This window comes from Thalassophryne amazonica, chromosome 17, assembly GCF_902500255.1.
Source record: "Thalassophryne amazonica chromosome 17, fThaAma1.1, whole genome shotgun sequence".
NCBI lineage: Eukaryota > Metazoa > Chordata > Actinopteri > Batrachoidiformes > Batrachoididae > Thalassophryne > Thalassophryne amazonica.
In genome coordinates this window covers 18,309,972-18,327,338 of record NC_047119.1, presented here as the reverse complement: position 1 = coordinate 18,327,338, position 17,367 = coordinate 18,309,972, and the positions used below count along the sequence as shown (strand labels likewise).

The 17,367-nt window shown below is 41.8% G+C and overlaps 1 protein-coding gene and 1 long non-coding RNA gene across 2 annotated transcripts in view; one reads left to right on the top strand and one right to left on the bottom strand.

Moving 5' to 3' along the window:
* The window catches only part of dhx29 (DEAH (Asp-Glu-Ala-His) box polypeptide 29), a 28,993-nt gene extending 11,894 nt beyond the window's left edge, over nt 1–17,099 (top strand). The window contains exons 9-29 of the mRNA XM_034191922.1: nt 266–434; nt 721–841; nt 925–1,305; nt 1,412–1,678; nt 3,172–3,315; nt 3,418–3,594; nt 3,687–3,827; nt 7,426–7,567; nt 7,684–7,804; nt 7,948–8,032; nt 9,165–9,253; nt 9,414–9,542; nt 11,319–11,394; nt 11,495–11,719; nt 11,804–11,940; nt 12,514–12,604; nt 12,693–12,980; nt 13,062–13,193; nt 13,837–13,933; nt 16,730–16,791; nt 16,836–17,099. Coding sequence (XP_034047813.1) covers nt 266–434; nt 721–841; nt 925–1,305; nt 1,412–1,678; nt 3,172–3,315; nt 3,418–3,594; nt 3,687–3,827; nt 7,426–7,567; nt 7,684–7,804; nt 7,948–8,032; nt 9,165–9,253; nt 9,414–9,542; nt 11,319–11,394; nt 11,495–11,719; nt 11,804–11,940; nt 12,514–12,604; nt 12,693–12,980; nt 13,062–13,193; nt 13,837–13,933; nt 16,730–16,785 — 3,068 coding nt within the window. The 3' untranslated portion in view covers nt 16,786–16,791; nt 16,836–17,099. The remainder of the gene's footprint in view (nt 1–265; nt 435–720; nt 842–924; nt 1,306–1,411; nt 1,679–3,171; nt 3,316–3,417; nt 3,595–3,686; nt 3,828–7,425; nt 7,568–7,683; nt 7,805–7,947; nt 8,033–9,164; nt 9,254–9,413; nt 9,543–11,318; nt 11,395–11,494; nt 11,720–11,803; nt 11,941–12,513; nt 12,605–12,692; nt 12,981–13,061; nt 13,194–13,836; nt 13,934–16,729; nt 16,792–16,835) is intronic.
* LOC117529209 lies at nt 329–8,604 on the bottom strand. The gene is made up of 3 exons (XR_004565949.1): nt 8,592–8,604; nt 4,154–4,159; nt 329–454 (listed from the first exon to the last, which is right to left on the bottom strand). It is a non-coding gene; the product is annotated as an uncharacterized LOC117529209 (long non-coding RNA).
* Nucleotides 17,100–17,367: the final 268 nt, after the last annotated feature.

Below are 17,367 nucleotides of genomic sequence, written 5' to 3'. Positions count from 1 at the left end.
ATAGTAGACCGTGTGGTTCTAGGATCAAATTTACTGTGTAGTATAACTGTATTTACACATCACGCAATTTATGACAGATTTATAATTCTCTTGTTTTAACTGGCTAGAAAAGGAAGAAGGGCCTTTTCGGTCACATCACCCACCACTGTTATAATGAGGACTGATGTGGAGCTTGTAAATTCTTTATTAACGTATCAGTAAGATTCCAAAATTCAAACTTTTCTTGACTTTACTTATTATTATTTTCTTGAATGTTCCTTCTCAGTTGTGAAAAAGAACGAGCCAAAAGACATTCGTAATTTTGACTACACAGTTCGCAGCTGGACAGGAAAGTCTCCAAAGCAGTTTCTCATAGACTGGGTCCGAAAGAACCTCCCCAAGAGTCCTCCACCAGCTTTTCACAAGGTTGCTGCTGGAAGATACTGGAAATGCAGGTACGCATTAGGGTGGGAATCTCTCAGCACCTCATGGTTAGATTTCATTACAATCCAGAGAGCTGCAATTTGATGATAGAACAATTATCGATGGAAAAGAACAATTATCCTCTGGAAAAGAAGAACCCACCAGAGCACAGCAAGGGTCTTGACTCTGAAGGGTGGCGAACAGTGCTCTGCTAAGGGGTCATCCACCACCCAGGACTAAACCTCACTCTGTGGTGTTTACTTAATTTTAATATCTAATCTGTTTTGTTTGAATATGATATCTTGTCACCCCCATCAGGGTGCGGGTTCAAAGAGGAGATGACATCCTAGAAGTTTGCCCCACTATCCTGACTGAGGACAGTATGCAGGCCCAACATCTAGCAGCCACTCTAGCGCTCTACAACCTTGTCAAAGGGCAGGTAAACTGTGATGGCTATAAACATGTAAGACCTGTACATATTTACACAGACAAATTCCAAGTTTCTCGTGCCTTCACTCCCAGTCGGTGCACCAGCTCCTTCCTCCAACCTACAGAGACGTGTGGCTGGAGTGGCGAGACAGCGAGCAGCTGCAACAAGAAGAGAAACGCACCGCCGCCAACAAACCTCGAGACCAGTTCATTTCCCGGCTTCTGATGAGACTCAAGCAGCAGCAAACTCAGAGCCCAGGAGAAGAGTCAGGTTTCCCCACCTATCTCGGGATGGACAAAGCCGGGAGTGAAGAGCTTGAAGAGTCCTGGGAGAATCTGGATATTGGGGAGGGCAGAGAAGTATTTTTGGATCAAGGCGTGAAAACAGGGAGGAAAGGAGAAGCAGGAGCACTCGAGGCATCCAGAGAGCTTTTATTGAAGCTGAGGAAGTCTCCACTGGCCTGTAGATTGCAGGTAATTCCATTTTTACCACATTAAAGATGTTTTGATGTCTAGTACCAGGGCAAATATGTGATACGTTTAATTTTAAATGTTCATTTTAATTTTTTTTACATTCAAGGCAGAGAGAGAACAGCTTCCGGTCTTCCAACACCGATGGCATATTCTGGAGGCATTGCAGCGCCACCCTGTGGTTGTGGTGGCTGGTGAGACAGGCAGTGGGAAGAGCACTCAGATTCCACAGTTCCTCCTCAAAGACCTGCTGATGGGGAGTGAAGCTGCGCAGCCCTGCAACATTGTGGTGACACAACCTCGCAGGATATCTGCCATGAGTCTGGCCTGCAGAGTCAGCCAGGAGCTCGGCTGTGAAGACGGACCAGGCTCTAAGGTGAAAATGTCAAAAATACAACATTGCAGTGGTTCTACTGTGCTGCATCGAGGCACTGATGTGGTTTGACCCTCTGAAGCCGAAGCAGGTTCTTGGCACTCTTTTGCTCCTGTCACATTTTCACTGTGGCCTCAGTTTTCTCTGCACCTGCAAGTATTGCACCTCTATGGAAATAGCACAATCATGGCCAGAATTAGAGAGAACTCAAAAATATATTTTGTGAAGTAGAATGATTACCAAGAAATAAAACGTGTTTTTCATAAATATGGCTATCGAGTATTGTGAAGACTTTGCATCCATCTGTCCGTCTTCAGCATAAGTTCAGTTCTATTACTGCCAGGGTCTTCAAATTCATAGGTAGCATTCTTGGGACACAGACCTGGGACACGTTCAAATAGGTCAAGGCTAACCTGACCTATTTTAAAGGTCAAAAGGTCATATTCTGTTTCCTATTTTTATGCTCATATTGCTGAGGGTATTTTAGCATTATGTTATATTTCTACATGCCGACAACTGCTCCCAATATTGGGGGAGAAGCTTATAGACGTGTGTTATGTTTATTTTTTCGTGATACAATACTCTCTTTCCATTCTTACCATGTGCTCTCTGTCCTACAGTCGGCAGTTTAAAGATTAGTCAAGGTTTCAGCAGTTTGTTGTTGGCAAAGGTTTTAAAATGAAACGTAAAATTAAGTAATTTTGATGAAATCACTATTTTAAGGTTAGATTTGGTCTTTTTTCCTAACTGAAGCATTCGGTACACATGCATAAGTCAAGGACCATTGGAAATTTGAAAAGTTGAAGATAAATTCTGTTTTCCAGTTTCTGCTATGATAAATGTTGTAATTGTGGTGCTTTTTTCCCCCAAGAAAACACAGCTTTCAGGTTTTTGGTGTACAGAGGGTTATCGGAAGGTTTTTTTTGTTGTTGTTTGTTTTTAATTCTAAAATTAATGCTGCCTTATTTCGCAGTATTTTGAAGCAGGGGTTCTCACCTCAAATTACCCAGAGGCCATTGCAAGAATGTCAGAATGTTCTTTGCTAGAATAACTACTTAGTACCTACTCAGTACCCACTTGAGACTTGATAAATGCAGTGTTGCCATTTTACGTTTAACTCAATGAATTCTGAAGATGTCTACTTGGTTTTAATTTTGTTTTTAAGCTTAGACCAGGATGTTTTGGTTTTGGGTGACAGAGCGGTGTCGCTCACCCTGATTGTGTTTGTGGAGTTAATCCCAGCTTGGAAAATGTGAAATAAAATGTTCATTTTCAGTTTACCTTCAGCCTTGCTGCAAAACTACAGTTTAAAACTGAAAATGTGGATATTATCAAAAATAATTCAGGAGATAAGTTAAAATCGACATTAATTTTCATTCTCATCAAGCCATTCAGGCTTATTGTTCTGTGGGCAAAGAAATGTTTTCTAATAGGAGGAACACAACAGCTGTACGGTGAATTAACAGGGGATCTAATAGTGTCCAATCACCTTGCAGTCATCGCTGTGTGGCTATCAGATCCGGATGGAGAATCAGTCTGGCGCGTGGACTCGTCTGTTGTACTGCACCACTGGGGTTCTGCTTCGGAAACTGCAGCATGACAAACAACTCAGCACCCTGACACACGTTATTGTAGACGAGGTACCAAAGACTTCAATTAATGCCAGAAATGGGATATGTTCAGAGGTATCCTCATACCCTTCAGGTTAATGAGATTTAACTCCTTTCACCTCATCCTCCAAGGTCCACGAGCGCAGTGTTCAGTCAGACTTCCTGCTAACCATCCTGAAGGACGTTGTTATGAGGAGATCAGACCTTCGGCTGGTTCTAATGAGTGCCACAGTGGACTGTGATAAGTTCTCCAACTACTTCAACCACTGTCCAGTAGTTACCATTCCTGGCAGGACGTTCCCTGTGGAGGTGAGAAGAGCTAAAGTCGTCTGGTTTTAATATCCCTTTGTCTGTTTGTGTGACAAAGGAGACATACGGACTATCTTATGCTTTTGCTTCAGGTGTTCCATTTAGAAGACATAGTGGAGGAGACTGGATACATCCTGGAAAAAGATTCTGAGTACAGTCAGAAAATTCTTGAAGAAGAAGAGGAAGTTAACATCTCTGTCACCCAAAAAGGTGGCAAGACGTTGCAGCATCAGGTAAAGACAAACATGTCCTTGATTGCTTAAAAATGAATGAACCAAGTATCTCAAAACGTGGTGAGCCAATGAGAATTAAAATTTTGTGATTTAAAACTTTAGCTTTTGTTTGCGGAACTTCACCCCATTGTGTCGAGTGTTACGTACAACCCCAATTCCAATGAAGTTGAGACGTTGTGTAAAATGTAAATATAAACAGAATGCAATGATTTGCAAATCCTCTTCAACCTATATTCAATTGAATACACCACAAAGACAAGATATTTAAAGTTCAAACTGATAAACTTTATTGTTTTTGTGCAAATACACTCAACAAATATATAAACGCAACACTTTTGGTTTTGCTCCCATTTTGTATGAGATGAACTCAAAGATCTAAAACTTTTTCCACATACATAATATCACCATTATTGTGGGCAGTCTAAGGCACACCTGTGCACTAATCATGGTGTCTAATCAGCATCTTGATATGGCACACCTGTGAGGTGGGATGGATTATCTCAGCAAAGGAGAAGTGCTCACTATCACAGATTTAGACTGGTTTGTGAACAATATTTGAGGGAAATGGTGATATTGTGTATGTGGAAAAAGTTTTAGATCTTTGAGTTCATCTCATACAAAATGGGAGCAAAACCAAAAGTGTTGCATTTATATTTTTGTTGAGTGTATTTGTTCATTTTGAAATGGATGCCTGCAACATGTTTCGAAAAAAGCTGGGACAGTGGTATGTTTGCCACTGTGTTACATCACCTTTCCTTCTAACAACACTTAATAAGCATTTGGAAACTGAGGACACTAATTATTGAAGCTTTGTAGGTGGAATTCTTTCCCATTCTTGCTTGATGTACGACTTCAGTTGTTCAACAGTCCGGGGTCTCTGTTGTCATATTTTGCGCTTCATAATGCGCCACACATTTTCAATGGGTGACATGTCTGGACTGCAGGCAGGCCAGTCTAGTACCTGCACTCTTTTACTACGAAGCCACACTGTTGTAACACATGCAGAATGTGGCTTGGCATTGTCTTGCTGAAATAAGCAGGGACGTCCCTGAAAAGGACGTTGCTTGGATGGCAGCATGTGTTGCTCCAAAACCTGGATGTACCTTTCAGCATTGATGGTGCCATCACAGATGTGTAAGTTGCCCATGCCATGGGCACTAACACACCCCATACCATCACAGATGCTGGCTTTTGAACTTTGCGCTGGTAACAATCTGGATGGTCTTTTTCCTCTTTTGTCTGGAGGACACGACGTCCATGATTTCCAAAAACAATTTGAACCATGGACTCATCAGACCACAGCACACTTTTCCACTTTGTGTCTGTCCATTTCAAATGAGCTCAGGCCCAGAGAAGGCGGCGACATTTCTGGATGTTGTTGATGTATGGATTTCGTTTTGCATGGTAGAGTTTTAACTTGCACTTGTAGATGTAGCGACGAACTGTGTTAACTGACAATGGTTTTCTGAAGTATTCCTGAGCCCATACGGTAAGATCCTTTACACAATGATGGCAGTTTTTAATGCAGTGCCGCCTGAGGGATTAAAGGTCACGGGCAGTCAATGTTGATTTTCGGCCTTGCCGCTTACATGTAGAAAGTTCTCCAGATTCTCTGAATCTTCTGATTATATTATGGACTGTAGATGATGGAATCCCTAAATTCCTTGCAATTGAACATTGAGAAACATTGTTCTTAAACTGTTGGACAACTTTTTCACGCAGTTGTTTACAAAGTGGTGATCCTCGCCCCATCTCATCACAGTTAGTGTCCTCCGTTCCCAAACACTTGAGTGTTGTTAGAAGGAAAGGTGATGTAACACAGTGGTAAACATCCCAGCTTTTTTGAATAGTGTTGCAGGCATCATTTCAAAATGAGCATATATTTGCACAAAAACAATAAAGTTTATCAGTTTGAACATTAAATATCTTGTCTTTGTGGTGTATTCAATTGAATATAGGTTGAAGAGGATTTGCAAATCATAGTATTCTGTTTTTATTTACATTTTACACAATGCCCCAATGTCATTGGAATTGGGGTTGTATAATGTTATCTAAGTACCACAAAGGAGAACTTACTAGTATTTCATTTTACCACACTAAAGTTACCCAAGATGTTGTTTAATTTCAACAGCAGAATTTCTCTATTCTAGTCTCATTTCCTCAAGGTGAGTGTGGATTTCAGTTTGGTGTTAACTTCTCGCTTCTTTTCCTTTTTGCATTGTTTACTCTCATTGCAAACGACGAGAGGTTTCACATCCACAGAACATGTGCTGACAACTGCAAAAACGAAACTACATCAAAAAACGGGTTTCCGGGCTATCAAGTCTGCGCAAAGTACAAGAAAATTCATGCTATTTACACGAGGTCTAGTTCACATACAAATTTAGTCTAGGACTTTCCTTAATCAAAGACTTTCTCATCAGGAACCTTAATACAGTTCATAGCAATGTTATTTTTCAGTCTTATGCAAAAATTTTTACCACAGGTCTAGTGAGTCTCGGGCTATGACTTAGCCTTAGACGTTTTAGTAAGTCCCTTTGGCTGCTCCCTTGTTTCACTCGTGATCATGGCAGCAGATTTAGGGTGGATCTGCATGTTGAGTGGATCTGCAAGTTTTACACTGGATGGCCTTCCTGACAAAACTCAACAATACGGAATGAACAGAGGTGGCTTTGAACCGGTGTGGCTGACCGAACGTTCCCCCTAAAAATCTGTCCCCCCTGCCTTCACTGCGCATCAGTCATTTTGGAGCGTCAGCAGAGTTATTTCCGAGAATCAGCAGCGATTCACCGATTATCACCTCGTTTCTGCTTAACACTGCACTTCAGTCATCATCTGTCTTAGCGACAGATATCTGAAGCTTTTGTACAACAATCGTTTCCACATAAATTCAGCATTTTTTTGTAATAACAGATGGGGGCTCGTCAGTAACGATTTGCAGATTATTGCCTCATTTCTGCTTAAAACTGACTTCACAATGATTTAAGAGGTTTGAATTTGTCATCTGCTGGTTAATAATCACATTATTCCCTTTGAACGCTTTGGGTGTAGAGAGTCACACTCAGAGAATCGGATGCGCTGCTGTTGCGCTGTGATCGCGCTCTGATTGGTCCCCCTGTCTTTTATGATGAAATAATGCTGTATTTATGTAGAAATGATTGTTGTACAAAGCTTCAGAGATCTGTCGCTGAGATAGATGATGACTGGAGTGCAGTTTTAAGCAGAAACGATGTGATAATCTGTGAATCGCGGCTGATGATGCATGCGCAGTGAAGTCAGGGTGGACCGAGGGGACCATTCGGTCAACAACACCGAGAATCTGCCCTGAAAACAAGCACACTTTACCATTTAACCCTGCAGTGTCAGACTTTTTAGTACTGCCACAAAAAAAATGTGCCCAGGTCTGTCCTCAAAATTCTTGGATTCCGTTGAAGTGTCAAATGACTGTTTAGTTAGGGAGATCCTGATGAGGGTGATTATGATGCATTGTGAAGTGAGCTTGTTCCAGTACACTGGTGCCTCATTGCTGAGGACCACTGGGACTGGACCAGGCCACAGTTCTTTCTAAGTTGTCATATGTTTTGTGTTTGTGTTCCAGGAAGTGATTGTGAGGGACTCTGCTGGCTGGGACCTCGGTCCCGACCTCGATCACTTCAGCAGCCGGACTCGACAGGTGCTGCAATATATGAACCCAAATAAGATCAACATGGACCTGCTGCTTGACCTCATCGACTACCTCGGTACCAGTGTTTTGGACAGCAGATGATGCTGTTTAGATGTCAGAGGGATAAACAGAATCTTATGTTCTTGTTTTGGATTTATGACTAAAATGGCTCTAATCTTCGTGTTGTGTCAGACAAATCTCCACAGTTTGCAGTGATGGATGGAGCCGTTCTCGTATTCCTCCCCGGCCTGGCTCACATCCAGCAGCTCTACAACATGCTCTCCTCAGACAAGAGGTTCAGGGACAAAAACAGGTGACAAACTAAAGCAGGAAGGCATGCAATGTAATGTGGTCCAAGTTTTGAAAATGTAAAGAAATGTTGGGGGAAAAAGCCATATTTGCTCTACACTTGATCTCTTTCTTAAACCTCACTGAGGTCTACTTTTTATTTCTTAGATACCGAATTGTTGCTCTCCACTCGACTCTGTCATCAAAGGACCAGGCTGCTGCTTTCACAGTTCCCCCTACAGGGGTTCGGAAGGTACCATAATATTTATTGTTAATGGAGTCATATTGTGTCAGATTGTCTTGTTTCAGTCTACAAAGGTTTATGTTGGTCACTTGCTAAAATTGTCTATGAACCTCAAACACTGAGAAGATTCAGGTTGAAAAATGTAATTGTCCACAGTCACCCCTGTGAGTGTTTGCTAGTTACCCCAAGGAGGCCAATGCCTTAAGAGTTGCACTAACAGGTGGAGGTAGCAGGTGCAGTTAAATAGATGATGTACTCTAGTTCTCTCCACTCACAACCAGCGTTTTACCTTCTTCACAAAGCCATCAGTGGCCCTTTCCGTCTGTCCCTCTCTGTCTCCCAGCATTCTCTGTAGATATGTGTTCATCCAAGACATGAGGAATTCTTCTGTCAGCTCCCATCAAGGGTTGTTCCATTCCTTGTGGCGAGCCAGACCTTCGGAGTCTCCACTTGATGGGAGACATATTTACCTGTATGAATAATGATGGTTCCAATCTGGTCAAGCTGGCACCAGATTAGTAATCACTAGGATGTTCATTCTGAAACACTTTTTCGAGACCTGGTTGACTTCTTCAACTGCTTAATCCAATTAAGGGTCGTGGGGGGCTGGAGCCTATCCCAGCAGTCATAGAGCGCAAGGCGGGGTACACCCTGGACAGGACACCAGTCTGTTGCAGGGCCACACATACAACCCCAATTTCATTGAAGTTGGGATGTTCTCCAGATTCTCTGAATTTCTGATTATCTTATGGACTGTAGATGATGGAATCCAGAAAAACCTTGCAGTTGAAGATTCAGAAACATTGTTCTTAAACTGCTGGACTATTTTTTTCACGCAGTTGTTCACAAAGTGGTGATCCTCACCCCATCTTTGCTTGTGAAGGGCTGAGCCTTTTGGGGATGCTCCATTTATACCCAGTCATGACACTCACCTCTTTCCATTTAACCTGTTCACCTGTGGAATGTTCCAAACAGGTGTGCTTTGAGCATTCATCAACTTTCCCAGTCTTTTGTTTCCCCTGTCCCAGCTTTTTTGAAATGTGTTACAGGCATCCATTTCAAAATAGAACATAACTGATGGAAAAATACACACATAAACAATTAATTACTGAGGATTTTCCATCAAACTGCTCTCTTTTAGATTGTGTTGTCGACCAACATTGCTGAGACAGGTGTGACCATTCCTGATGTCGTCTTTGTCATTGACACTGGGAAGACCAAAGAAAATAAGTAAGTCCATCAACAAAAAAGTAAAATCCCTTCATGTTTAAATATTGAATCAGTTTGAGTTATCAAGATGTTTTATGTCATTCAGTACGACCTGGTGTTTGGTAGCTAGAAAATATGTTGCAGTAAAGAGAAAGTGACGGATCTCCTGAATGTTGTTTAGGTACCATGAGAGCAGCCAGATGAGTTCCCTGGTGGAGACCTTTGTTTCCAAAGCTAGCGCCCTCCAAAGGCAAGGACGAGCAGGACGCGTCCAAAACGGCTTCTGCTTCAGATTGTACCCACAGTTCAGGTATGGAGCTTTTCATTTAACATGAAGAAATGTAGATCAGGAACACAACAAAGGAAAACAAATCATTCAGTGCACTTATGTGTTAAATCCAAACAGCAAGTAGCTCAGTGGGATAAGGAATTGGGTTACCAATATGTGGACCTCCGTTTGTTTGTCAGTCACACTGCCTGTCTGAGTCCTTGGATGAGACACTTCATCTGCATTGTCCCAGTTCATCCAGTTGTAAATGGACATTATCCTTGTCTTGGGAAGTAACCTGTGATTGACTGGAGTCCTTTCCAGGGGGAGTCGACTGAAATGTGGTGATAAGCACCGGCACAACAGACCTATTTTGAACTGGCGTCATTGAAAAAAGATTTTATTTGGCACCTCTATAATTTTACTCTGTAGTTTTCAGTTGAAAGATTCACAGTATTATATCACCAGTATGATCGACATCTGGATTGTCTGGAAACTATTTGGGATTTTGACCGATGGGGATTATAATCAGACATGGGGTCAAATACTTTGCATTGTATTTAAATACAAATACTTTAGATTTTCGAATTCCAAATACAAATACTATGTACTTTTTCAAATACAAATACTTTATATTTTGAGTATTTCAAATACAAATACTTTCTATGAACTATAAACAACAAATCAACACAAAAACTGATAAACCGGTGACAATTTATTGTGAAAATAGCATGACCAAATACTATTGATAAGTAAAGGATTGAATGTTTTATCACAAATTCACTATTATTAATATCACAGGCAATAATCAAACTATCACAATCTATATTCAACATGGTGTCACAGAGATTCCCAAGTTTGAAAAGTATTTGTAAAAGTATTTGGAAATACTTGGGATTGGTGATGTATTTGAAATACAAATACTTTGAATTCAAAATAAGAAATACTAATACGCTGAAAAATGTATTTAAGTATTTTCAAATACAAATTATTTTGTATTTGGCCCCATGTCTGATTATAATACAGAGACAAGATCCATGATGCGCTTTCTATGGCGATGTCATACATCACATGTGGGCTTTCGACCTTTCCAAAATTGAAGCAGAAAGAAAGAGACAGACACAGCTACTAAACATAGGCAAGCAGAGGTCCTGTTAGGAAGAACACAGGGGGGGGAAAGCTGGGTATATTTCACACACACGCTTTGCTGGGTATCAGCTGGATTGGTAAGAATCCACAGAGCAAACTTTGTAGTGAAATCCCTCCAGAATAAATGCTTAACCAGGAATGAAACTAGCTGTAGTTTTGCAACATACCACAGGTATAAGGGTGTCAAAATCCAGTATGTTGTCCGTGTCGTGACACCTGGGTAGGGTAACAGGTCAAGTAGGGATTGCCTGTTGGGGTGATATATGGTGGGAACATTGTGTGCCCTGTGGCCACTGCGGTAGGCATTAAGACTCAGCAAGAACCCTGAACACAAGTCAGCTAATGGGGCAATGGTGAGACAAGAAGTCCTCAATGCCGGATCAGGCAGAGCAGGTGTTGAGTTGTCATCCAGCGGCTGTGAAGGTGAATGAAGGCTGCAGCATCGTCTGGGTTTTTCCAGCCATCGGACCAGGCCAGGGATCTGTCAAGGGCTTTGTATTTGTTGGTGTGCAATGACACTCCCACGTTAAGCAAGGTGCCTCTAGATTTGACCCCCATCATCTAGTCCAGGAATTGACCAAGAGGCCGTACTACATTTCAACACAAAGTAAATTTTGTCAATTTTGTGGAAAATCAAAGGTACTCTTGCTTTAATTTTGTTCATTTCAGGTTTGACAGCTTCATGGACTACTCTGTTCCTGAGATCCTACGGGTCCCTCTGGAGGAGCTCTGCCTTCATATTATGGTACTCGCCACCCTCATTGGCATACACTCATAAAACTCTATAGGACAAGCACATCCACCTTTTTTCCCCATGTGGGATTATTTGCTTTCTTGTCCACTAGAAATGTCAGTATGGCTCTCCAGAAGACTTCTTGAGCCGTGCCCTGGATCCTCCTCAGCCTCAGTCGGTCAGTAACGCTGTCAACCTGCTGAGGAAGATTGGTGCGTGTCACCCAAACAGTCACCTCCTCACCCCTCTGGGGCACCATCTGGCTAGTCTGCCGGTCAATGTGAAGATTGGAAAGATGCTCATCTATGGAGCCATCCTTGGTTGCCTGGACTCCATAGTAGGTCCAGTGGGGTTTTTTTTCTTTCTCCTAAATATACAAACTCTACCAGCTGCTGTATTATTAATGAGATATTTGTTTCAGACAACCATCGCAGCAGCCATCACTGAAAAGTCTCCCTTCTTCACGCCAATGAACAGAAAAGAAGAAGCCAACCTGGCCAAAGCTGCAGTAGCTGTAGCCAACTCTGATCACCTGACCTTGTACAATGCTTATCTGGGGTAATGACTGCTCAGAAAGACACACACTGCATCATGGGACATTTCACGTGGGAGCAAGCTTGCAGCAGTTGTACTGACCCAATTGTCACACTGCAAACAAAAGGGTGTCTAAAAACAAGATAAAAACACTAAATCTGAGGGAAATGATCATGCTGCATGGGCAGATCATTTCACTTGACACGTTGTCTTGAATTAGGTTTGTTTAATCTAGAAAGAAGCATTCAAACACTTAAAATAAGAAATTATCTAACACTTCTAAATCTAAAGGTTTTTATTTTAAAATCGTGGTACACTGCAAATTATTTGGTTCTTACCAACATAAAAAAAAAATGATTTAGAAGTGTTAGACCTGTAGACACTTGATACTTATACCATTAGACCACCACATTAGATTAAGCAAATTCTCCTTCTTTCTGATAATTGCATAAATGAGTGCAAACATAATGATGACCCTTGTGTAAATCAGTGAATGTCTTTATCTTCGTTACGCTCGTGGAGCACCTGTAGTACAAGTATGATCATTGTGATCCTGATTGTTTGCCACCAGTTAATTTCTGTTTTCTAACCTGCTAGGTGGAAGAATGCACAGACTCAGGGACCGAAAGCAGAAACATCCTATTGCAGGAAACACTTCCTCAGTTGCACAGCTCTTATTACGATAGAGGTAAGGTGCTTGCAGCTCTCACTGACTGTCAACTCTGCACACTTTTCAAACAACCACGCTGAGCCAGTGGCTTCGCTCCTCTGTGCAGAATGTGAAGCACGAGCTGATGAAGATGATGGAACAGGCCGGGTTCTGGTCACCTCGCTCCTCCACACCACAGGTGGCCACTCTGTCCAAGCAGCAGATGTGTGTCTTGAATGCAGCGCTGACCGCCGGACTCTACGACAGCGTGGGCCGGGTCTTGTTTACCCCTTCTGTGGACGTGCTGGAACGAGTGGCCTGCACAGTGGAGACCCCACAAGGGAAGGCCCAGGTCCATCCCTCATCCGTTAACCGTAATCTGCAGACACATGGCTGGCTGCTGTACCAGGAGAAGGTACGAACACCGTGCGCGCATGCACGTGTAAGATTTACTTATCGCCAGCTCACGCCTGTATCTAATAGTGTTTCTCTCCAGGTGAAGTATATGAAGATCTACCTTCGAGACACCACCTTGATATCTCCTTTCCCCATGTTGCTGTTTGGAGGTGACATCGACGTTCAGCACAGAGAAAGGCTCATCACCGTTGACGGATGGATACATTTCCAGGTCGGAATTTGTCTGCTTTGCTCTGAGACTGACTCAGTGTAAAAGCTCACCTTGACTTGTTGTGTTCTTAATGCTGCATTCACATATTGGTGGAAGAAAAACCGTTATCCCGATCACCGTAGATTTCCTGTTGTCGGCAGCGGCAGACTGCAGGTGATGATGTGAAACGGTCATCTTTCAAGGTTAACAACACGGACAATAATTTACATAGTTGAAAGATACACCAGTTTCAGCATTTTGGAAAGTATTGTATTAAAGCCGGAAGCCCTGGCAGCTTTAAAAATGAATATTTTGTGAGCTTCTCGAACAATTTCTCTCTGTAATATCATCAATTATTCACATCCATCTGACTATAACAGGGTGACTCTCTGCCCTTATCTAGTCCAGCTCTCACTGTCCATCCTTTTTCCTTGTTAAAGACAAAACATCCACTTTGTACTTCTGGCTGCGGCAGATAGTTGAGGTAGAAAATGTTTAACTTTTGTTGGCAACAACAGAACATCCAGCTTGCAGTCTGCCGCTTACAACCAACGTGAATGCAAACAGACTGACATTATGTTCCCTCCCCCAGTAGTATTCATGTTTGTAACAACTTCTCACTCTTTTTTGTTTACTTTCATTTAACTCCTGTTCACTCTAAAAGGCTCCTGTGAGAATTGGTGTGATCTTCAAACACCTCAGGAAACTGATGGATTGTTTACTGGAAAAGAAGCTGGAGAACCCGAGGATAAATCTGGAAGGTAAATACAAAAATACAAGCACACTTTACAAAAAACAAATTTTATATATATATATATATATATATATATATATACACACACACACACACACACATACAGTAGTGTTCAGAATAATAGTAGTGCTATGTGACTAAAAAGATTAATCCAGGTTTTGAGTATATTTCTTATTGTTACATGGGAAGCAAGGTACCAGTAGATTCAGTAGATTCTCACAAATCCAACAAGACCAAGTATTCATGATATGCACACTCTTAAGGCTATGAAATTGGGCTATTAGTAAAAAAAAAAAAAAAAAAAAAAAAAAAGTAGAAAAGGGGGTGTTCACAATAATAGTAGTGTGGCATTCAGTCAGTGAGTTTGTCAATTTTGTGGAACAAACAGGTGTGAATCAGGTGTCCCCTATTTAAGGATGAAGCCAGCACCTGTTGAACATGCTTTTCTCTTTGAAAGCCTGAGGAAAATGGGACGTTCAAGACATTGTTCAGAAGAACAGAGTAGTTTGATTAAAAAGTTGATTGGAGAGGGGAAAACCTATATGCAGGTGCAAAGAATTATAGGCTGTTCATCTACAATGATCTCCAATGCTTTAAAATGGACAAAAAAAAAAACCAGAGACACGTGGAAGAAAACAGAAAACAACCATCAAAATGGACAGAGGAATAACCAGAATGGCAAAGGCTCACCCATTGATCAGCTCCAGGATGATCAAAGACAGTCTGGAGTTACCTGTAAGTGCTGTGACAGAAGACGCCTGTGAGAAGCTAATTTATTTGCAAGAATCCCCCGCAAAGTCCCTCTGTTAAATAAAAGACATGTGCAGAAGAGGTTACAATTTGCCAAAGAACACACCAACTGGCCTAAAGAGAAATGGAGGAATATTTTGTGGACTGATGAGAGTAAAATTGTTCTTTTTGGATCCAAGAGCCGCAGACAGTTTGTGAGATGACCCCCAAACTCTGAATTGAAGCCACAGTTCACAGTGAAGACAGTGAAGCATGGTGGTGCAAGCATCATGATATGGGCATGTTTCTCCTACTATGGTGTTGGGCCTATATATCGCATACCAGGTATCATGGATCAGTTTGGATATGTCAAAATACTTGAAGAGGTCATGTTGCCTTATGCTGAAGAGGACATGCCCTTGAAATGGGTGTTTCAACAAGACAATGACCCCAAGCACGCTAGTAAACGAGCAAAATCTTGGTTCCAAACCAACAAAATTAATGCCTCGCAGATGTGAAGAAATCATGAAAAACTGTGGTTATACAACTAAATACTAGTTTAGTGAGTCACAGGATTGCTAAAAAAGAAGTTTGAACATAAACGTTTTGAGTTTGTAGCGTCAACAGCAGATGCTACTATTATTGTGAACACCCCCTTTTTTACTAATAGCCCAATTTCATAGCCTTAAGAGTGTGCATATCATGAATGCTTGGCCTTGTTGGATTTGTGAGAATCTACTGAATCTACTGGTACCTTGTTTCCCATGTAACAATAAGAAATATACTCAAAACCTAGATTAATCTTTTTAGTCACATAGCACTACTATTATTCTGAACACTACTGTAGGTGTGTGTGTGTGTGTGTGTGTGTGTGTGTGTGTGTGTGTGTGTGTGTGTGTGTGTGTGTGTGTGTGTGTGTGTGTGTGTGTGTGTGTGTGTGATTTTTTTTTTTAAGTTATCTTTAAAGAAAGTACCATAAAATTAAAATATACACTTCTGGTTAATATCAATGTAGCTACCTTGAAAACACAGAAACATTAAGTTAAATTCTAAACATCCATCCATCCATTTTCTTCCGCTTTATCTGGAGTCGGGTCGTGGGGGCAGCAGCTCAAGCAAAGCCGCCCAGACCTCCCGATCCACACACACCTCCCCCAGCTCCTCCGGGGGAACCCCAAGGCGTTCCCAAGCCAGCTGAGATATGTAGTCCCTCCAGCGTGTCCTGGGTCTTCCCCGGGGCCTCCTCCCAATGGGACGTGCCCAGAACACCTCTTCAGCGAGGCGTCCAGGGGGCATCCGGAAAAGATGCCCGAGCCACCTCAGCTGACTCCTTTTGATGTGGAGAAGCAGCGGCTCGACTCCGAGCTCCTCCCGAGTGACCGAGCTCCTCACCCTATTTCTAAGGGAGCGCCCAGCCACCCTGTGGAGGAAACTCATCTCGGCCACTTGTACTCGTGATCTCGTTCTTTCGGTCATGATTCTAAACACTAGCACACTTCTAAAACACTTCTAAAATTCTAAACACTTGCACTTAAGTGTGTTTACATCACATGTACACACTGTTTGCCTGTACATATCATCACCACTCACCTGATTCCTCCCCTCACCCCCCTGGGGGAAAAAAAATCACAATTTTAATCAATACATAATCGATACAAAGATTAATCGTTTCCATATTAGGTCAGATAAATGAAGAATAACGTAATTTAAATCCCTTGTCTTTGTTTGAAATTATTTGATTACATGTAAGATTAAAAGTAATCATAACTATTTTGGTCCATTTTAAGCTTTGTTCCAAAATTGAAAATTCAAAGACGGTTTTACTTTTAATGATCTGTAGTACCGTTATGGCCCAGCAGGGCGCTGTGGCCCACACTTTGGAAAGCACCATGTGGGATTGATTACACACAAGTTAAACTCTAAAACGTTTTCTCTGTTATATTGTTTTCATTTTCCGTCCAAGCCAAATTAAATTTTTTTTTTTTTTCATAAATTTGGTTGCATTTTTATCCACACTTCTGCAGCAGTTTTTCCTCCCGTTTTGTCTGATCCCACTTCTGTGTTTCTGCTGCAGGTGAGAAGACGATCCAGATGATTTTGGAGTTGATCAGATCTGAATATGGTCATTAACAGACACATTTTTCATTGAACACCCTGCATTAGTGTCTGCACCCTTTCTTACACGATGACGCACCTCGACATCCAGCAACCTTTTTGAGTGTTTCCTAAATGTTTGCACACAAATAGTGCCAAATGGAAATGTGAGCATTCTAATGATCAACAGATGCTTCCAAGTGAAACATGGCCGACTGCATGATATAAAATGTAAAATAAGATCATGTCATTTGAGATGAAATGTAATGAGCTGAATATGTTACCAAATCTGATTGAAATTAAACTGTGTTCATGTTTATTTTAACCTTTTTTTTTTAGTGTCGTAATGTTTGTTGATCAACAGAAAATGTGCTTATTATAGCATGTGAACATGGATGCACACAGGTTAGATATGTTATGGCTTGGTTGGGGGGTGGATGGGTGGAGCTAGAGCTCTGCGCGGGACTAATTTCTCCGTCCCACTCCCGCCTGCTTCCACTGAATTTTGGACAGTTACCGCCTGCATGCGCAGCATGTGTGTTACACTCCCGCCCATTCCCGCAATGTGCCTGCCCAGCCCGCCTGCACCCACCAAATGCTGAGAATTTATGCGCGTAC